This window comes from Hydra vulgaris, chromosome 08 (assembly GCF_038396675.1).
Source record: "Hydra vulgaris chromosome 08, alternate assembly HydraT2T_AEP".
Classification (NCBI taxonomy): Eukaryota; Metazoa; Cnidaria; class Hydrozoa; order Anthoathecata; family Hydridae; genus Hydra; species Hydra vulgaris.
In genome coordinates, this window is record NC_088927.1 from 37,200,085 (window position 1) to 37,223,622 (window position 23,538).

The following is a 23,538-nucleotide window of genomic DNA, read 5'->3' on the forward strand; positions in this document are numbered from 1 at the left end:
ATGTGTTCTGGTAAATCAGTAATAAAGACTATAAATAGGGTTGGACCAAGAACTGAGTCCTGAAGAAAGCCACTAGTAACCAGTTCCCAATCGGATGCAACATTTTAAAGAATGCGTGTTGTGTTCTGTTGGAAAGAAAGGCACTAATCCAATTTAAGACATTACCTTTAATCCTGTACAATTCAAGCTTTATTAGTAAGCTTTTGTGAATACCAAATGTTTTCGCAAAATCAAGAAATAGGGCATCAACAGGTAACTTTTCTGAGGCAGTGTAGGTCAAAAAATCTATAGTTTTCAAGTAAATTTGTAATGCAGGATTTTTTGCTGACAAATCCATGTTGATGTTGTGAGAGAAAATTGTTAGAAGCATAACCTTAACTTTACCCATTTTTTCCATTATTTTACAAGGTACAGAAGTAATGGAAATTGGTCTGTAGTTGGTTGGGTCAGTCCCGGATCTGTTTTTGAACAATGGAGTTACATTAGCAAAAAGGCATGCTTTTGGTACAATTGGTTGTTCCATTGACATTTGGAAAATCATGGCAAGCGGAATTGCTATTGTGCTAGCGCATGATTTAAGAAAGTATGGGCTTATTTTATCTTCTCCAGTAGATTTATTGCTCTTGACAATTGCTCTATTATATAGACTATTGCTCTTGACATATCTAAGGGTTTCTACAAAGTTTGGCATGCTGGTCTTCTTTATAAGCTTGTTTCATATGGTGTATCTGGAAAAGTTTTTGAGATTATTAAATCATTTCTTTCTAACTGCTTTATTAAAGTCATCAGTACTGTCAACATTCCTGTATTAATCAATAGCAACCTTCTATTCACTGAGTCCTCTTCTTTATGTCTTCTTGGATTATCATTTACTACTGACCTTTCATGGAAACTATATATACAATCAATTGCTAAATCAGCATCTGGTAAGGTTGCTTCTTTTTATCGTGCTTACCATTTTTCCTCTCCTGATTCTATTCTCTACCTCTACACTGTTATCATATCATATCTATCACTGTTGTCATATTTGGGCTGGTTCTTTTAATGATGCTCTTTCTCTTCTAGACAAGGTTCAAAAACGCATCGTAAACGTAGTTGGACCCGCTCTATCTACCAAGTTTGAGCTTCTTTCCCATCGTCGTAAAGTTGCATCTCTTTCTCTTTTCTACAAATACTATCACGCTCACTGCTCAAAGGAGCTATCATATCTAGTTCCATCAACTAAAACTCAATCTCGCTTGACTCGTCAATCAGCAAAGTGTCATGCTTTCCCTGCATGCAACCTTAACTCATCTAGTTTTTTTTCATGACTCATACAACCTACAACTTTTCAAGTCTTGTGTCAACTGTTTTCTTGCTTTATAAATCTGTTCTTTTTTTCTAGTAACTCCCAACTTAACAATGGTTGGTTGCAGCCTTGTTGGGAGTGAATCAGAATAAAAGAAATTATAACAGTCAAGTGCTTTAAAGTGTTTTTGAACAGATTTATAATCAAACAAAATGTTAAAAAGAGAAGCAAAAGTGTGTTGAGCAAAATGAGGTAGATTTTGATTGTGAGGCTCAATAGTAAAGACAGATTGGAATACCTTATTCAGTGTGTTGGCAATCAAAACATTATTGTTACAAAATGAAATATGTTGATATGATTATTGACATATGAAATATTGCATATGAAATGGCAGGCTTGGCCAGGAAGGCGTGCATTTTCAAGTCTTTATATGACAACGAAAATAATATTTTGTTTTGACAATTTAACCACGCTTTTTAAAAAATGCGTTGAACAAATTGGTATTTAATTACGTTGAAAATTAAACTTTGACTACTGAAGTTAATCTTTACTAACGTTTTTATATGAGCAAAACGCTTTTAAATAAAGTAGCTAATGATTTTAATTAAAGTATCATTAAACGTTGTATAAATTTTTACTAATATTTAATTATATAATATTTTTTTAAAAGTAAAATAAAAAAAGTAAAAATTTAAAAAAATTTAAATTTTTATTTAACAAGTGACAAATTTAAGCAAGTCTCTTTAATAAACTTTATATAAGAATCATTAAAGTTAATTCACTCGAAAAGTAAAAAGATTTTGTTGAGAAGAAAAAAAGACAAACTTTATTAAAAGTTGTTTGAATTAAATAACTTTGATCTTTACTTATGTTTTTATATTATTGAAACGCATTTAAATAAAGTAACAAATCACTGCTAATGATTTTTATAAAAATATTAATAAATAATATAATATCTTTTTATATTTATATAAGTATGTATTTTTTATTAAAAATGTCTTTAAATAAATGATTTTTTCTTTTGCTTACGTTACTGAGAAATTGCTAGGAATCTTTTTTTTTAACTTTTAAATGTGCACATTTATTAAACAATCATTAGATGTAAGTTGTTACTTTATTTAAAGAAGGTTTTACATAGTATTTTATTATAAAAACATTAGTAAAGATAAACAATTTAAAGTTAATTATTCCAAACTTAATTTAAACAATCTTATCATTGTAGTTAATTATTTACTTTAGTTGTTTTAGGTTATTATTTTTGGTTAGTTATTTTTATTTTATTTTTCGTTATTTTTTTTACGAAGATTTATTTGCTTCTTTTACAATAAGTTTCTTCATGGTTAAGATTTTTTCAGCGCATTTTTAAATATGTACAAATATTTTAAACGTATACAAATTTTCAAAACATATTAACAGCTGGGGTCAAGTTTTCAAAATCAAATAGTATTTGCATGGCCATATTATGATGTGAAATTGCACACCTTCCTGGTGTTTGCAATTTTATTAACTACTTTTATTCCACTAGTTGGTGAGTGATTAATACAACAAATAAGAAAAGTTTTGTGCTTCAAGGTGTGTTTGTGCCAGAGCTGTTCTGAATATTTTACAGCAAATATTTCAAAATTTTTAGTTTCACTTGCAGTGAGGCTACATTTAACAGAAATTGTAAAACCACCCCCATGAGTAGATTGGTCTTTGCTAAAAATATTATAGTTAGGAAAAGATGGGGCTGAAAAATTGTTAAACCCAGTCTCTGTGATAAAAATAATATCATATTTATAGTTAGAAATATCTATTGAAGATTCCAGAAGTTTTGGTTTAAGGATGTAGCATTGGTATACTTAGCTCTAAGTAATAAATTTATGTAATGAACAACTTTTTTCAATTAAATTTCTTATTTGTAGTCAATTATTTAAACGAGAAAAATGATTTAGAGAATCAACATACACAAAGCAAGGTACTTTCAACTTTTGTTTTTGCATCAATAGATTCCATTCATATATAGACACCATCTGCCGGAACTTTTTGCATTAATTGATTCCACTCATTATAGACACCACCTCCTAACCCATCATTTAATTTTTATAATAGAGTTATAATTTTTATTTTATGGATGAATTTTTATGTATATTTATGGAGACAGAGTTTTGGTTCAATTACTATACAGTAATTAAAACAATATCTGACAATTTAAATAATTTTAAATAAATAGTTTTCAGTTCTTTCTCTTTAGATTTTTCAGAAATTTTGTTCAGAAAATAAAATTTTTAATATGTATAACAGCTTTATTGTAATAGATGTATACATTATTTGAATGAAATTTATGACATAAATATGAATATGAAATATAAAACAATTAAACAAACTGTTAAAAACTATTTATTAGTGCAATAAAAATAAAAAAACTATACCTAGTTACTATAAAAAATCATACCTAGTTACCATAAAAAAATTACCATTAGTAAACATATTCCAAAATTTATTAAAAAGTTTGCCTAATTTAAAATTTTTACATTGCTTATTCCAAATAAATTCTTACTTGAGCAGAATTTTTTGAGCCAGTTCGTTGAAGTGAATTCCTTTCATTTATGAGTTCCATAATATCTTGTCCAATTTGATTAGCATCATCATAATCTTGCTGCCTACATAGAGATTTGTAAAATATATACACAGAATACTAGAAGCAAATAATACAGTTTATTTAATTTGGTCATGTATAATATGCATTAAATTAATAAGCTAAAAATATCTTGGGTGAGCTAAGACAATTTATAAAATTTTTTTTTTAAACTAACCTAATGTATATCTGTGTGTGTGTATATATATATATATATGTGTATATAAGTACAGAGGTGTAATGTCAACTTGAATAAAAATTCAAAAATTAAAATGTATATTACAGGGGTCGAAATAAGTGTTGGACATCGGCGCTCCCAGACTGTTTTTAAGATTTGCTTGTGGGGCCAACCAACCATTATTCATTTTTACTAAAAAATTAACAATGATTTGTTGCCCTCCTCTAGCAGGTTTTAAAAATGGTCCAAGGGCAACAATATCCGACACCTATTGTGACTCCTGTATAAAAAGTATATTATTTATATACTTCTCTATTACCTTTTTTGTAAAAAAAAAATTAATATGGAAGTATATAGATACTATATGTATATATATATATATATATATATATATATATATATACATATATATATATATATATATAATATATATATATATATATATATATATATATATATATATATATATAAATATATATATATATATATATATATATATATATTTATATATAGATACTTGAATAATTTTTTTAAAAACTTCTTTTTTTGGATTAACTTCTATTTGTTAAAAATATATTTATTTTTACAATATTTCGAGGGAATATAGATATATTGCCTAGAACAGGAAATAGAATATACCCTCGTTATCAAGTATATTAAAAACCGTTATAAAAAATAATATTATACAAAACCGCCTAAATTTACGATACAATGTTCTTTGTAAGAGCTTTTTTTTGAGTGTTTTTTAAGAGTTTTTTGTGACGTAAGAATATGAACATAGGTTTCCAAAATGACGTCGTCACATAATCGCCATCATCCCGGTTAAGACCATTGTTGCGAAAGGTACTTTCGTTGTGTTGTATTTCCAACGCTTCCCTAACTTTCCTATGAAAACTATTTATTTCTATTTTTAATGTATTGCGGCCCTTCCAGTGGAAATTAATTTTGCAAATTTTGGAATGTTCAGCTACAGCTGAATTTTTCCCTTTACCTTGTTGTGCACTTGTTTGATGCTGGCATATCTGAGATGATATCTTCAGTTCAGTTTAACCAACATAACATTTGCCACAAGAGCACTCTAATTTGTAAACACCGGGATAGGAATTAACTGGTAGTGTAGGTTTATTTTTAGAACTAAGTAGACTTTAGAGATTTTTTTAGAGATTTAAACACTGGTGCATATCCTGCTTTTTTAAAAACTCTTCGTACTTAGGACTGATTCCAGGGATCCGGGGTAAAGACACAAATCTTTTTGGAGACTATCATTAGGAAATGTTGATTTTTCGTGAGATCTTTTTTGATGTTAGATATTTTTTTCGTAGACTTAACTAGTTTTTCCAGACTTTTCCTCTCATAGCCGTTTTCTACAAACACATCAATAAGATACGACAGCCCATCATCAATGTTATTAATTGTGTATAAACGTAGTGCTCTATGGACAAAACTTATAAAGACACCATTGATAATTTTAGGGTCATGGCATGAGTTCAGTTTAATTTGAGCGTTTGTGATGTATTTTAAAATAATTTGTCTTTTTGCGATGTATTTTAAAACTATATGTACCGATTTTATTGTTGGTAACTGAAACATCAAGATAGTTTAATGTATTGGTTAAGTCGGCAGATTCCATTGTGTATTGAATACTTTTGTGTTGTTTGTTAAGTAGATCTAAAAACTTTTGCACATCTTCTTCTATTTGGAACCTTGAATAAATATCATCGACATATCTTTTAAATGATTTCACATGGATGTTGTTGTTAATCGCCAATGAAAGAGCATTACTTTCATGATGTTGTAAAAAACATTAAGCAACTACCACCATAAGAGCTAACCTACAAATACATCAATAAGATACAACAGCTTATCATCAATGTTACTTATTACTCTCTTAAAAAACTCTCGAAAAGAAGCTCTTACAAAGAACATTGTTTCGTAAATTTAGACGGTTTTGTATAATACTGTTTTTTATTAAGGTTTTTAATATACTTGATAACAAGGGTATCTATATTCCCTCGAAATATTTTAAAAATCATTCAAAAGATTATTTTTTTAAGCTACTTTAAATTATGAATAAATTGAATTAAATCTTCCCCTATTGTAATAAAATGGTTTATTTGATCTATTTTTTTATTTTTTGCTTTTTTGTTTCTATTTTAACAAGAACTGAAAAAAGTTTTTAAACTTGACCTACTAATCAGAGCATAAAATAATTTAAAAAAAACTACTTTTAAAAGACTTTGTTATTTTTTTTTCAATTTAAAAATATTATAATTTTTTTCTTTTTGATAATATAAATAAAATTTCTTCATTAATTAAATAATCATTAGAAGTAATTTGTAAAAAAGTTTTGCATAACTCTAATAAAATGTTTCAAAAGATAAGCTTCAAAGTAATTTATTTCAAACACAATTAAAAACGTAACAAAATTTTCACTTCAAGTTTTGTAAGTTTTATTTAGAAGCTTATATATTTTCTTTTTCATAAAGAATTTTTTTTTTTTTAATTAGTTTTTTTTTCGTAGTTTAAGTTTAGCTTGGCGTTTTTTTTTCAGCGCATTTCTCAAATGTTTAAATCATCAAAACAGTTGTGGTCAAGTTGTCAACAAAAAAAAAGAAAGCTTTTTGAAAGCTTTTTTACATTTAATTTGTGTCTCTTCTTTGCGTGATATAGTAAAAAAAAAGTAGAACTAAAGACAACCACTTGCAACTAAATTTTGAATATATTTTATAATTTGGTCTATTTTAATTTTAAGGTAATTTTTAATTCCCTTAAACTTCCTTAACTTGAGCCCTTGGAATTTGAAAAAATAAAATCGGCAAAAAAATACCAACGTAAAATCATTTTAGGTCAACATCAGGTCGGCAAAAAGTTTTGAAACAAGGTTCGATAAAACAACAAACATGAAAAATTTTGACATAAAACTGACAACAAAATAAACGCAGAGTTTGCTGACTTTTCTTTTAAATGCTGACATTTGCTAAAAAATTAGATAAACGAACAAATGTTTTGCCCATTTTATTTTTAGTTAATTTGTTAATAAAAGGTTGGTATTTAGAATTTAAATAGAATTTTGGTTTTGTCATTTAATTTTAAATATTTTATTAGGATTTTAAAAAAAAGTTTGCTTTTAAATTTTTTTGTAATGTATTATTTAATTTAGAATTTAATTGAAATGTTCGTTTTTTCGTTTTTATTCTAATTATTTATTTAGAACTTAACTAAAATGTTTGTTTTGCAGTTGTGTTTTTAAATTAATTTTTTAAGAATTTCAATAAAACATTTCTTTTGCTATTTTTAACTATTCTATTTAGAATTTACATACAAAAATCATTTTTTTGTTTTTACTTAAATTATTTTATTTAGAATTTACAAAAAAGTTTTATTATTTTTGTTTTTATTCTAATTATTTTATAAAACTTACAATAAAGTTAGTATTTTCTTTTTATTAATTTATTTAAAATTTAAATAAGACATTTGTTTTGCTGTTTTAAATTTATTTGAAGTAGTGAATAAAATTACGAGGTCAGTAATTGCTGATCTCAGACAATTTTAGGTTGACAGTTAGGTCAGCATTGATGAATGCAGGCTTGGACAGGGATGATGTGCGATTGAGCGCTATAGCTGACCATACAAATAACTTCTTTTTTTTTACAACTTGACTATGACAGTTTAGAAGCTTTGATGATTTAACCATTTTAGAAATGCGCTGAAAAAAGAAATGCTAAGCTAAACTATGAAAAAAAAAAAAAATCCCTTACGAAAAAGGAAATATATAACCACTAAAATAAAACTAAAAAAACTCAAACTCAAAACAAAAAATACTTTTTGTTACATTTTTTAATGCGTTTGAAATAAACAACTTTAAAACTTATCTTTTGAAATATTTTATAAAAGTTACGCAAAACGCTTTTACAAATTACTTCTAACAACTGTTTAATGAATGAACAAATTGTATTTAAATTATTAAAAAGTGTTATATATATATTATTTTTAAATTGTATTAACATTTATTTTTTCCAAAAAGTTTAAAAAAAGTAGTCTTTTTAAAGTAGTATTTTAAATTAGTATTAATATAAATAATTTTTTACCATTTCATGCTCTGATTAGTTTGTCAAGATAAAAAATGAAGGTTTTAAAGAATTCTTTGTAAATATAGAAACAAAAACAAAAATCAAACAATTAAATCATTCCATTGCAACAGAAATAATTTAATTAATTTAAATTATTCATAACTTGTAGTAACTTAAAAAAATAATCTTTAAAAGATTTTTAGAAAGACAGAAAAATAGTTTCAAACATTTAAATTTATCATAAAAAATTATATGATAAATAACTATATGATATATAATTATTTTTAAAAAAATTTAAATTCAACATTTTTTGTTAATTTACACAAAATGCGTTTATTTTAAACAAATTTTTAATTTTTTTTAAAGCTTAAAATAAAAACTTTAGAAAATATCAATAAAACTAAAAGTTTTTTATAATGTAACAATTTTTTAAAATTGCATTTAAATATTAAAACATCAAAACAGCTTAAAAGTTTGCTTTTTAAAAGTTTATAAAACAAATGTAAAAGCTTGTTAAAGGTAAATTGCGAAGACAATTTGGTATATCAGAAGATCTTTTTACATCTTATTTTTACAACTTTTTTAAAATTTCTTTTGTTTTCAGCATTTACTTCTTGCTTTATCTTTCAATATTTTGTTTAAACTGTATTATAATCATACAAAAATATATCATATTTAATTAAATAAAGTTTATTAATAGTATTACTTATAAGTGGTAAAATAAGTAATGATAATAAAAACATATAATAAAAAAGTTATAATAAAAAAATCGAAAAAAAAAAAAAAATTAGCTACTTTAAAGTTTCATTCATTTAGCGCCTTGTTTCAGCATATCAGAAACCTTTTCCCCAGCCGTGTGGAAAATTATATGTAGGTGAAACAAAACTCAGGGTTTCATCTCGCATTTGTCAGCATCAAAAACATACTTTTGAGGGAAAATGGAAAAATTTGGCCGTGGCAGGGCATTCCAGAAAATGCCATGGTGCTTTTGGCTGGAATAAAAACAACACAGTTAAAGTAGAAGTAGACTATTTAAAGAGAAAAGCAAGAGAGTCCTTAGAAATACAGTACTACCAGTGTTCTCCAAATGAAGGCGATTTAAATGAAGATGACGTCACATCGCTGTTTTGGAAACCTTATTTTTTTTATTCAAGACGCAAGAACACATTACATTGAAGTTTTATTATTTGTTTGTTTTTTAACGGTTTTTTATATTACTTGAATAACAAGGGTATATATAACCTCTAGAAATATTGTATTTTAATGTAAAGAAATTTATAAGGATAAGTTTACAAAATATAACAGATGTTTTAACTTAATCAAATTATATAAAAACTCATCCAAGATGTTAACTTTAAAAAATTGTAGGTCAGACAAATATTTCTATTAACATTTGGGTAGCGTTGGAATTGAAGCCGGTTATTAGTATTCTAGCTTTAGTTACTTAAGCCGCACTAACCATATATATATATATATATATATATATATATATATATATATATATATATATATATATATATATATATATATATATATATATATATATATATATATATATATATATATATATATATATATATATATATATATATATATATATATATATATATATATATATATATATATATATATATATATATATATATATATATATATATATACATACATATATCACTAACCATATATATATATATATATATATATATATATATATATATATATATATATATATATATATATATATATATATATATACATATATATATATATATATATATATATATATATATATATATATATTTATATATATAAAGTGTGTGTGTATTTACATATATAAATATATATGTAAATACACACACACACACATATATATATATATATATATATATATATATATATATATATATATATATATATATATATATATATATATATATATATTTATATGTATATATAAATTATAAAAAAACTTTTCTTATTTCAAAATTTCTGATTTAGTAATGTAAACTTATACATTTTAATTTGCTAACTGTCGTAGATTTTAAAGCAAAAATAAACGATTTAACACTGCAGCATCACCTCAAGTAATACTACTAATTAATCTCATTATTGTCATAGGCACAAGATGTTATTTCAACTAATTATTGAAATTATAATTATTGTATAAATAATTAGTTTATCTTTTAAAATATTTGCTTTTAATATGAGGCTTTTACATTGTGTGTCACCGGAAAATTTACACATTTACTTACTACAATCTTGACATTTTAAAACCAAAAATACAAAATATCTTGACGTACCAAGAATCAATTGCAGGCATTTTTGCGGTTTACAATTGTTTACGAAATTTGTTATGAAAATGGAAATCCATCCTTACGTTAAATGATAACGTAACCACCCTTTACCTTAACAAATATCTAAACAAACATGGCTGTCGAAAATGATGGTGAATTAAACATCGAAAATTCAGATGAAATAAGTTTTTCTGGTAGTGTTATTACGGATCAGTCTGTTAGTGCAGAAAGTTCATTAGTTTCAAAAATAAAAGAAAATTTAAGTATGTTGATTTATAGAATTTGATTTTTAGTTTTAATTTAATCTTTAATATTTGTACAGGTGAGAACCGCTTTTCATGCGCTATACATCTTATTCTTCTCGTTTTGCATTGTGCTTTTAAATTATTTTTTTCTTGTAACGATAGGCTAGATAATTAAATTTTTATTCAGTTTATTAATAAATGCACTTAATAATATATACTTAGGGTAACAAGGGATATTAAGCCCCATGAGGGATTAAGCCCAATACCCTCTGTTCATATATTAAAAATGTCTAGTGCTAATGAATTAAAAGAGAGAAGGCATGAAGTTCTACATAAAAGAGACTTACTAACCGATAAGGGAAATTTTCATAATCATTCTGGGGTTTTTAACCAATTGCATTGATTTCTAATTAGATTTTATTGATGAGTGGTTTTACCATCCAGTTTCCAGTTTCCTTCAAACTTAATGAGAAGCTTGTACTTGTTTTTTTTTACTCAAAAAAATATTTCTACAATGAAATTTTTGTATTTTCTATACAAATACAAGTACATATAAACTAATTAAGTACTTTTTTTAAGTTTTTAACTATCTGTGTATGTTTATCAATAAGTTAAAATACTGATATTTGTAGAGCAAATGAAGGTAAAAATTTTAGCAAAGTAATATGGCAGTTGGATACCAGCCAGACAATAACAGATGTCTACAAATCTGGGCGCTAATTTACATCTCTACCCCCCTATTTTTATTTTTGATTATGATAGAGAATTTTTTCCTGATTAAGAATCGTATAAAAACATAGACCTGAAAACCAAAGGAAAGTTCTCTAATTTAATGTTAAAGTGTCAAAAAAATATACCAAAAACGCTAATGTTCACCATCTTTTTTGAAACATGACTAAGTTATAATTAAGGCGGTAAACATTATGAAACTTAATCATTAAAAAAACTTGATAGCCCGGTTTTTATTCCGCTAAAACATTCTATGGATAAATTTGTTGTGTAATTTTCTTTTTATTTATTTTTTTCTTTAAAAAACTTCGAGCTTCAATAAGTTTTATTTTTTATTTTCAGATTATATACATATTTTTTTAAATATATTATTATTTTAGATAGACAAATGTTACTATATACAAAAATAATAATCAAACGGGATATTCATCAACAACTTGGTTCCAAAAGTGAAAATAAGAATGTTCTTTAAAACATTGCGCCCACATGAATTCTGACAAATAATCGGGAATCATTTCTCTATTTGTGGGTCCAAACATAGCTTTAAATTTGGCTTTGCTTCTTTGCCACATTGCCTCAACCCTGTTTGTTGTAACATTTGTTGCAGGATCAACAAAATGTAAAGTATGGTTTACTGTACCATGTTGAAAACCTTGCGCTGCTAAACCTTGGTATGCTGCCCACATATCGCTCCATATTTCAGTTCCAGGACGAATCCATTGTATAATGATGGGTAATATGGTTGCTGCATCGCGGTGTGCTACAGGAATGAGTAACCCTTCTTTAGTTGCTATATCGTATGCACCAAAAATCCATTGATCTTCTTTAATTCTACCTCGGTTGTATTTCCTTCTTGAAAAAAGTGATTCATCTATTTCCACTATTGAACCTGGCCCTCCTAATTGCACACGGTTGTTAAGGAAATAAGTAACAGCAATGTCTCTACAAAATTGATTCCAATCAACTACAGTTTTATTGCTACCAATTTCTAAATCCTTTTGTATGTCTTCTACTGAAAGGCCACGACTTTTTCCGGCGCTACGAGTCCAAATATAAGTAATACCTATTATTTGCCAAAGTTTCAGTTGAGATCTTTCAAAAAAACTTCCAACACGAATACTTATTTTCTTTTTGCATTGCTTTTGCATGCATCTCCAAATCTTTCCATCGACATTATGACAATTTTGTTCGTTGCACTGGATGTTACATCGAGGACAGATCATATTTATAGCAAGTAAACCAAACTCCCTGCACCACCGAATGCACTCGGTATCATTGTTTTTAAACCTGCGACCAATTTCCGGTAAATTAATCCTATCAAACTCGATAATAGTCGGTCGTCTAACGTTCGCCATTTTAATTTTAAAACAGAAATACAGAAACATTTCTTATAGAATCTTTTATAACTACATTTTATTTTTTGCAAATTTTTTGCATCGGAATTTTTATGAATGAATTTTCATGAGTATTTTAATTACTTTCAAACAACAGAAACCAGGTGGCATAATTAAATAGTGAAATTTAAAAGTGTTATAAAAAAAGATGGTGAACATTAGCGTTTTTGGTATATTTTTTTGACACTTTAACATTAAATTAGAGAACTTTCCTTTGGTTTTCAGGTCTATGTTTTTATACGATTCTTAATCAGGATAAAATTCTCTATCATAATCAAAAATAAAAGTAGGGGGGGTAGAGATGTAAATTAGCGCCCAAATCTGTTGTATGTTAGCAGATGTCTGCTAACCAGAGTTTCAAGCACTGTTATAAGTACTTTCCAGAACTAATGCTCACAATACTTCTGCCTCAACATCACTACTACATGTATTGCTGTCCACATCATAGTCATCTGCAGCATCATCAACAGAATCGTCACCTTTATCTTCAGCACCTTTTTTTTTAAATTTTTTTCAACATCTTCACTTTCAACAAGGCTGCAAGCAACCACTATTAGAGTTTCTTAAAGAACAGCAACCCAGATTTGCACAAACTTTTGGGTATGGTAGGTTGGTTAGAACCATCAGGTTTCAATATGGAGAAACCCTAATAGGTGATGAATGTTTAAAGTGGCTGAGAGAAGAAGTAGTAAAAAAAAATGCTACAAGAAAATAGACCACAACAAAAGGAAGAAATCACACACACATATATATATATATATATATATATATATATATATATATATATATATATATATATATATATATATATATATGTGATTTCTTCCTTTTGTCACTTCCATCACTGTCCCTATCATTTCATGCTTCCAGCATGAAATGATAGGGACAGTGATGAAGATGATGATATGGGCTGGATCTGTGAGAAGTGTCTAAAATGATGTAAAATATATATTTTACATATCCTATATTTTAAACTTACTAATAATATTAAGAGTTTATAAAAGACATTTTAGGTTATATAATTTTATATTAGGAGTTTATAATATATATTTAGTGTTTATAAATGAGATCTTAGGATTGTGAGATCCTAAGCCTTAGGATCTCACAATTTTTGGTAAAACAAAAAACAAACATAAGCTTGTAAATAATACTTTGAAAGTTTTATAAACTCTTAATACATATTATAAATATAGTTTAAAATATAAGTATAAATTATTTTAAATAGTTATAACCTGTTTTGCCTTTTTTGTATTTCTGATGGTCACATGATATATGTGTAAGAAAGAAAACAGTTTGAATTTTAGAGGAAAAACAAAAAAATTTTAATGAAGAGAAGATGATGCATTTAAATAACAACAATATTATATATATATATATATATATATATATATATATATATATATATATATATATATATATATATATATATATATATATATATATATATATATACATATATATATATGTATGTATATGTATATATATATATATATATATATATATATATATATATATATATATATATATATATATATATATATATATATATATAATATATATATATATATATATATATATATATATAAAAGCATTTACAATAAAGTTTAGTTCTAAAAAAATTTTACATTTAATATTATCTTTTATTTTTAGCTAGAAAACATAAAATTAGATAAGGCTGTTTTTTAATTATTTGGTTAAAATATAATAGCTACTTTTCCTTTGTTACATATATGATATAAAAATTATTAAAAAAATCTTAAACCAAACAAAACAAAAAAAGCCTATAAAAAGTCAATTAAAAAAGGTTGTTTTTTTAATATAACCAAGTTTTTATTTTTATTGATTTAAAGAGTAATTTTTACTTAAAAATTTATCGCTATATTATACATAGTAGTAATATCACAAATAAAATATTTTAGCATTTGATACAATCGATGAAAAAATAACTATTGAAAATGCTCAAACCAAGTATGACAATAATGACGATAGTGGTATGGATGCAGGCAATGAAAGTGATTCAGTTAACAAAAGTAAATTGGAAACAAAGAGTGATCTTATTGTACTTGATCCTGAACATGTAACTAATAATTTATTTTCACTTTTTCTAACAGTTTTATTTATAAAATTTGCAAATTTTTTATTTATTTATTTCCATTTTATATTAGTTTAGTTATTTAATTTTATATTGATTTAGCCATTGATGAAAAGATTTCAACAAGCATACAAAGAACACCTTACAAAATTAGACCAGAAAATAACTTATGAATTAAAAGATTTGGTAAGTTTTAATAAAAACTCATAAAAAATTAATATGTAAAATTTAGTAAACTCCTGGTTGTCCAAACTGGCACTTATTCAAATTTCTTGCTTATTTGAAGCAATTTTCATTCCTAGTGAATTTTCCTTAACAAACTTGTGCAAATACTCATCAGTTATTTGAAATTTAGTTTATTCAAATTAATTTTTTTTCTCCCCTTGACAAACATCCTGTCAGTTATTTGAAGATTTTTTTCTTTGAGTCAAAATTCCATTACATTGCATTTCAAAATATAACTTTATTAAATATAATCAAAATATATGTATATATAAATGTAAAAAAAATAACGTTATTAAAATATTAAAAAAATTGAACACATTAAACATAGTGCAGTGAAAATTTCAACATGGCGGTCAAAAGAAGGCAGTACTGACAATTAAAGATTAATATCTTGCTTTTAAAGATTCGGAAAAAGGTCAAACTAAAAAGAATGCGGTAGTGGTGTAGTGGTAGAGCGCTCGCTTCATAAGTGAGAGGTTCCGAGTTCGATCCCCACCACATTCCTGGTAGTACCGTGCTCAACTTGTTTCTCCGCGCAGCGGCCTTGTTCATCAAAGTTCGTGTTTCGGAGTTATAGAGTTGATTGAGGGTTATAACCACAATTAAGTAGCCTCCTCGTCTGTAGTGGCCTTCTGGGCCTTGGGGAGGTGAATTAACAAAAAAAAAAAAAATGTAGCAAAAAAGTTTAATGTTCCTCAAAACACTTTAACTTACTGAATTAAGCATAAAGAAGACATATCATCAAGTCTAGTCAATTTGGAGCAGAGACAAAAGTTAAGTTTTGGAAAGCATAGTTCGGTTGATAAAGCTGTATATAAATGGTTTATGAAGGTACGTGAAAAAAATGTTCCGATTGATGGATATGTCATTTGGGAGAAAGTTTTTGATTTTATAAAAGAACTCAATATAATGGATTTTAAAGCTTCAGAAGGGTGGCTAGATTGATGAATAAATAGACATAATGTTTTTTGAACTATTTCTGTTGAGGAAAGGTTGTGCACAAAGAAAATGACACCAAGTTAGAGCATGCCCATTTGCCAGCAATCCTCTCAAGATATGAATTGTGGGATATTTACAATGCTGTTGAATTTAGTTTATTTTATCAGCAGCTTCCAACAAAAACCTTTCATCTAAAAATTGAACAATGTGCAGGAGGAAAGTTTAGCAAAGTTAGTTTAACAGGCTTAGCAGCAGGATATGATTTTGGCTAAAAGCTGCCAGTGTTGGTAATTGGATAGGAAAAAAAAATACTATGTTTCAAAAGTGTCAAAAGTCACTATTTCAGTACAAGTCCCAAAATTAATCCGGTATGGACTTTACTGATGATGTAAGATGTCTTGATGCAAAGTTCATGCTGAGGATAGGAAAGTTGTTCTCATCATAGATAACTGCACAAACTCATAGCAATTGAGTTAATATTTCATCCAACACAACCTCCAACACTCAACAATAGGACCAGGAAGTCACAAGAGAATTGGAGGCTTTTTATTGCACGACTGTTGTGAGGCGTCAGATCAAATATATAGATGCTGATAAAACACCCTAGAAAGATCAATATTCTTAAAGCTATGAGCATGTTGGTCAGGCCATGGGATGCTATATTGACAAACACTGTAAAGAATTGTTTTAGAAAGGCTGGCATCTTGCAGGAAATACAGATTGCAAATATAAATTGTGAAGCTGAATCTTTAAATTGACTGAAGAGAACCAGTGACTGATCTAGGGGGGGATGGGGGATGCATTCCCCCCTCCCCACCAGAATCTGTAAGCCCTAAAATATCTTAGAAATTTAGGACCATTCTTTTTCTTTTTCTTTTAGGAGACACAAATATGGTACAAAATACAAAAACATTTTCAACATTTTAACAACAAGATGAAGAATTAGCTGTGAACAATTATGTCAATATAGATTTTGAGATCTGTGCAAGTGAAACAATTGCTATCATAGATCGAGAAAATCTAGATCTCATTTTAATCAACCATTATGGTGAGGTAGAATAGGAGATAGATAAATTGTCACATGATTTGACTTCCTAAAAGCCAAAATTATTAGAGATTGCATGTGAAATAGAGGTAATGGAATGTTTTTTTCTTTTTGAAAATAATGGTGTCGAAATCCGACAATCGTTAAACCTTGTATTAAAGATGCTTGATAAACATTCTTTAAGAAACAAAAAACCAATTGAAAAATGGACAATTTCAAAATGAAAAATGGATGATCATTTCAAATATTTGTGAAGAATTTGTTATTTTACATGTAAAAGACTTAAGCAGCATCTAATTTCATCTTATTCCATTTTTCTTCCTTTTTACTCTCTATATTTGTTATAATAGAAATTTACCAGATGTGACACAATAGTTAGCATGCTTGCCTCAAAAGCAAGCAACCAGGGTCTAACACAAGCTCTTGACATGTTTTTCACTATCAGTAATAAAGGAGGCGTAAACTTCTTAATTAAATGCCATTCCTTAGTGATCCGTAAAAAAATTGATTATAACTTGAATTAAGTCACTTTAAAGAGTATTTTCAGTTATTTGAAATTTCAGTTATTTTAAGTAAATTCCAGGGAGTTTACTGTATTGGCTTTATTTCAATTAAAATTGTTACTTACGTTTATACTCACATGCATTTACAGACATCGATATTTATATAACAAATTTAAAATCAAACTATGTATATTTCAATCATTTATAATAAATATATATATTTTTTTCAATATCTTCGCTTCCAAAAAGGCTGCAAGCAAACACTATTAGAGTTGGAAGTTACTGGAAGGGGAAAGATGAAGTTTAGAGAGTAAGATAGCGATTGACAGATGACTTAAAAGATTGCAAATTATATAAATCAGGAAAACAAGATAGAAGAAGCAAGTTCCCAAGAACTGATGTTTGAGGGAAAAAACTAGATGAATAAGAGTTTTTGTAGGACTTAGGAGCTGTCAAAGTAAAAGTATGAGACTTAAGTTAATAATGACTAACACGAGAATGAATTTTAGTAGATGGCACAAGAGATGCTAGCATTTAGGAGCAGTGCCCATTATAGTATTTGTAGAAAAGAGAAAGAGCAGCAACATTATGACGATGTGATAATGGTTGGAGGTTGGCTGCAAGAGCAAGTCCAACTATGTTTACAATGCGTTTTTGGTCCTTGTCTTAAAGAGAAAGGGCATCATAGGAAGATCCGTCAAGGATATGGCAACAGTATTCCATTCAAGGGCGGATTTGAAATTTAAAGAGACAAAAAATAGAACCCGGAGAAAGAAAGCATGATAAAGAGAAGCAACCATAGCAGATGCTAATTTTGCAATGGATTTGATATATGGTTTCCAAAAAAGATGGGAAATAAGAGTTAATCCTAAAAGATAGATGAAGGGTAGATAAATCATCTATTACATTACCATTCATAAATAAAGGAAGATCTAAGTTATTGCGATAACAAATACCTGAAAAAAATTGGGTTTTATCTGACTTAAAGTTCACCAGCTGCTGTGAGCCCCATGTTGTAACAGAAGTGAGATCCTTTTCAAGCTCAAATGCCCCCTCCAAGCAATCATAGAGTGTTGGCTTCCCTATCAAGACAAAAATAAGTTGGAGAAACTTATTCTTGACTTAATTATCAGCAAAAAGTGCCACATTGTATGTGAGAATATCCGGAAGATTGTTAATGTAAATTAAAAAGAGTATAGGGCCAAGGATAGAACCTTGAGAAACTCCTGAAGTTACGGGGTATGAAGAAGAGTGTTGTCCATCGAGGACAACTGTTATACTACAATTGGTAAGAAAGGATTCAATAATCTTAAAGATGTTACCTGATACATCATACGAAGAAAGCTTATGGAGAAGACCAGCATGCCAAACTTTATCAAAAGCTTTAGAAATGTCAAGGACGATAGCTTTAACCTCTCCACCTCTATCTAATGCACGATAAAAACTATCAGTTATTACTGTTAGCAAATCAGCTGTAGAGCAAGAAGAAATCCATATTGATGATCAGAAAGTAAGTTATTAGATTAAAGATGAGAGATTAAGTGTTTGTTAATTAAAGATTTAAAAACCTTGCTTATGATAGGTAGAAGACTAATGGGACAGTAGTTAGATGAGTCAGATCACTTTCTAGAATTTTCGAAAATTGGGATAACAGAAAATTGAGATAACATTGAAAATTGGGATAACAGTCCCTTTCCAGCAGGCTGGAAAACAAGACTCTGATAAGCACTTGTTAAATAATTTTGAAAGTTTAGACGATAGCTCCGGAAAACGCTTCTGCGAGACTATAACAGGTATGTTGTCCAGACCACAAGCTGTAGAAGAGTCTAAGCAGGAAATCACTTTAGATGCAGGAGCTGGAATGGTACGAATGTCAAGCAATGGATCAACCTGTTTATTGGCTATATCAGGTAGAACACAACTAGTGGAATCAAGAGATGATATTAATGAAAAGTTCTTAGCAAACAATTCAGCTTTGTCTTTAGATGAGGTGACAAAATCTGAAATAAAGGATTCTATGCCAGCCTGAATCCAAGAAGTTATGTAAGAAGCACATTTGTCAGCAGGAAGATAAAAAAATTTCTAATCAAGTGCCATCATGAAGAAAATCACCTAAGGGTGAGTTTGGACAAAATGAGCAATGACTAGGATCAGAAAAAAGGAAAGGCAAAAGTTGTGGGTCTTAATGACAGCAGAGTCACTGGCACTAGAACCAAGCCATTCAGTGTGATAAGCATGAAAGTCACCAACAACAATGATATTGGCTGAAAGATAAAGAGAAAGAGCTTGGTCAATTTGATCATAAATAATGTCAAAAAGATTGCAGTCTTGAGATTAAGGAGAACGATATAGAACAAAGAGAATAGCAATAGAGTGAAGTGGTGCTAAACGAAAGCACATAAAAGCATAAAGTTGTTGAATTAAAACCTAGCTTCCCGACAAATGGGTGAATTCTTACGAATGTAAATGCCCAGGCCAAGCATGTGACTATTGGAGTCTTGACGAAATAAAGGAAGATAACCAGCAACACTAAGATTACAAGATGAGACAGTGGAACTCAAATTATTCTTACAAAGAGCAAATAGGTCTGTAAATATGTATATATATGTAAATGTATATATAAATATATATATATACATCATATATATATATTATATGTCTAATACTATATATGTAATATATATATTCTATATTTGTAAATATATATATATATATATATATATATATATATATATATATATATAAATGTATATGAATGTATATATAAATATATAAATATATATATATATATATATATATATATAAATAAATATATATATATATATATATATATATATATATATATATATATATATATATATATATATATATATATATATATATATATATATATGTATATAAGTTCTATACTTTATTAATACTTTTTCTTACAAAAAGCAAATAAGTCTGTAAACATGTATATATATATAAATGTATATATAAATATATATATATACACATATACATATATATATATATATATATATATATATATATATATATATATATATATATATACATATATATATATATATATTATACATCTAATACAATATATGTAGTATATATATTCTATATTTGTAAATATATATATATATATATATATATGTGTGTGTGTATATAAATGTATATAAATATATATATAATATGTATATAAATATATATATATAATATGTATATAAATGTATATGTAAATGTATATAAATGTATATATATACAGCGGTGGCCAAAGAAAGACCACTAATTTTTTTTTCAAAATTTATTTTTAACCTTAATATAATTTTATTTTGGAAAAAGGTATCAAAAAAAGAAAAACATTTTTAGAAAGAATTTTTATTGTATTTTATATTTATAATAAAAGAATTTATAATTTTTTTACAAAATAATGTTAAAAAATTAAAAAACTGACTTAAAAAATATAAATGGGAAAAAAAATTGGACAAAATTTTAAGACCAGTTTCAAAAATATTTCAAAAAGCAATAAAAAAATAATTTAGAAACGTGTTGTTCCTCCATTTGTTTTCAAGCACTCTTGTACTCGTTCTGGCATTGAATTCATTAAAGTTTTGATTACTTCACCAGGCACATTTTTCAAATGATGAGAGATAAAAGATTTCAAATCTTCCAAATTGTATAGTTGTTCTTTACCAAGCTTGTGATCAGAGTTGTTACGACATAATATGTCTGGCAGATCTGTCAACATATTTTCAGACATATTTTTTGCCGACATAAAATATGTCCTACATATTTTCGATTGACATATTTTGACATAATTTTATGTCTGAATTATTTTCTGCTGACATAAAATATGTCAGACATATTTTCCATTGACATATTTTAACATATTTTTATGTCTGAATTATTTTCTGCTGACATAAAATATGTCAGACATATTTTCTATCGACATATTTTGACATAATTTTATGTCTGAATTATTTTCTGCTGACATAAAATATGTCAGACATATTTTCTGTCGACATATTTTGACATAATTTCTGATTTGACATAAAGTCCGAATTATTTTCTGCTGACATATTTTGACATAATTTCCGAATTTGACATAAAGTCCGAATTATTTTCTGCTGACATAAAATATGTCAGACATATTTTCCATTGACATATTTTGACATATTTTTATGTCTGAATTATTTTCTGCTGACATAAAATATGTCAGACATATTTTCTATCGACATATTTTGACATATTTTTATGTCTGAATTATTTTCTGCTGACATAAAATATGTAAGATATATTTTCTATGGACATATTTTGACATAATTTTATATCTGAATTATTTGCTGTTTGATATTCTTGAAGAAAAAATCAATCTAACAAATTTATTGCGCATTTCAACTTAATTTACAGAGTTAAGTAAAAATAGTTTAACAAATTTGTTGCTTTTTTGCAATCAATTATAATTGAAGGTCAACAAAAAAAAAAAAATTTTCTGGTGCTGAGCAAACAGTTTGTTTTTTGGATTGCATTTCACATATTGATTTCAAATATGCAACTCATTTTTTAGCATCACGTCAAGTTGTAAAGATATTTGCATTCAGATCTTTAATATTTGGGGTAAAGTCCCTAATATTGTCAAAAAAAAGTTGTTTAAAAGTATGTCAACTTGGGTCTCAAAAAAAGCATATTTTAGAAGATAGTATAGAGATTTTAGAAAACATAAAAATTTTTCCGTAAAATGTTTTGGCAAAAAAATGATTTGAAAAAATGCTAAAGACTCTTAAAAAAATGTCAACAAAATGTTTTTCAGCAATAATGCAAAAAATACTTATTTTTATTACAAACAAATAACATCTTTAAAATCTCTATGAAAATACGCTTCTTTTGAGACTCAGGTTGACATACTTTTGAACAACTTTTATTTTGACAATATTAGGGACTTTACCCCAAATTCTAAAGATTTGAACCCAAATATCTTTACAACTTGACGTGATGGTAAAAAATGAGTTGCATATTTGAAATCAAAATAAGAAATCCACATAAAAAAACAAATTGTTTTCTTGGCATCAGAAAAAAACTTTGTTTTTGTTGACCTGTGTTATGCTTCATAAAACTTTTATTTTAAATCCTATAAGCAAATATCTTTTGTTTCATAAAGGTCTTTTTCTGCCCTTTTTAGCGATGTACCATTTGATAGTATTGACAAAGTATTTTTAGCGATGTATCATTTGAGAGTATCGACTAGTATTGATGCATCATTTGATAGTATTTGATAGTATTTGATAGTATTGAAAAGTATGGATTAGTATTGGCGATTTCCCTTATTAGAATGTAAAAACCATCTCAAGCTGAGTTTTTATTATTGAAAATGGTTTTTATTAATATGACTAAACTTAAAATTATTTTCTTGATTAAAATAATATTTAAAAAAAAACATTTTTAGTTATTTTTAACTAATAGTTGATTCATTCAATAAATTATTCTCCATTTTTGACTTTAAATCGTAAGGAAAACGAAAAAAATAATTATTCCAATATATATTTCACTCAAAACATTTTATGCAAGTTTATGGCAGTTAATTATGCTGTTATAATGCAATTGTCAATTATTTTATTGTTAAATAAATCATAACTATTATAACTAAAAGTATATTATTCGTAGTTAGTTATAAATTATTACCGGTTAGTCTTATTAATATGAATTTAATGAGCTGAATATAACTTTTGTGAAATATTTCAAATTCTTCAGCTTAAATGAATTTAATTTGGCACGAATTTTTTGAAATTCTGTGAGCCGTTTTTTTCATAGAATTTTTTGAATTCAATTTTTCATAATGAAATCTTTTTCAGGATCAACTAATAATTAAAAATAACTGAAAAAGTTTTTTTTTTAATATTATTTTAATCAAAGAAATAATTTTAAGTT

General features: G+C 26.6%; 2 protein-coding genes across 3 annotated transcripts in view; one reads left to right on the forward strand and one right to left on the reverse strand.

The window, feature by feature from the left end:
• Positions 1-10,587, reverse strand: part of LOC101237345 (syntaxin-8) — a 47,118-nt gene extending 36,531 nt beyond the window's left edge. The window contains exons 1-2 of one of the 2 annotated variants that reach the window (XM_065803617.1): positions 10,454-10,587; positions 3,828-3,930 (exon numbers count right to left, since the gene is read on the reverse strand). In XM_065803617.1, the coding sequence (XP_065659689.1) occupies positions 3,828-3,930; positions 10,454-10,473 (123 nt within the window). In that variant the 5' untranslated portion in view covers positions 10,474-10,587. Of the gene's footprint in view, positions 1-3,827; positions 3,931-10,405 lie in introns of both variants that reach the window. The other variant, XM_065803618.1, reaches the window with a different exon arrangement.
• The window catches only part of LOC100197501 (coiled-coil domain-containing protein 40), a 55,139-nt gene continuing 42,139 nt past the window's right edge, over positions 10,539-23,538 (forward strand). The window contains exons 1-3 of the mRNA XM_065803616.1: positions 10,539-10,710; positions 14,735-14,892; positions 15,010-15,093. Coding sequence (XP_065659688.1) covers positions 10,581-10,710; positions 14,735-14,892; positions 15,010-15,093 — 372 coding nt within the window. The 5' untranslated portion in view covers positions 10,539-10,580. The remainder of the gene's footprint in view (positions 10,711-14,734; positions 14,893-15,009; positions 15,094-23,538) is intronic.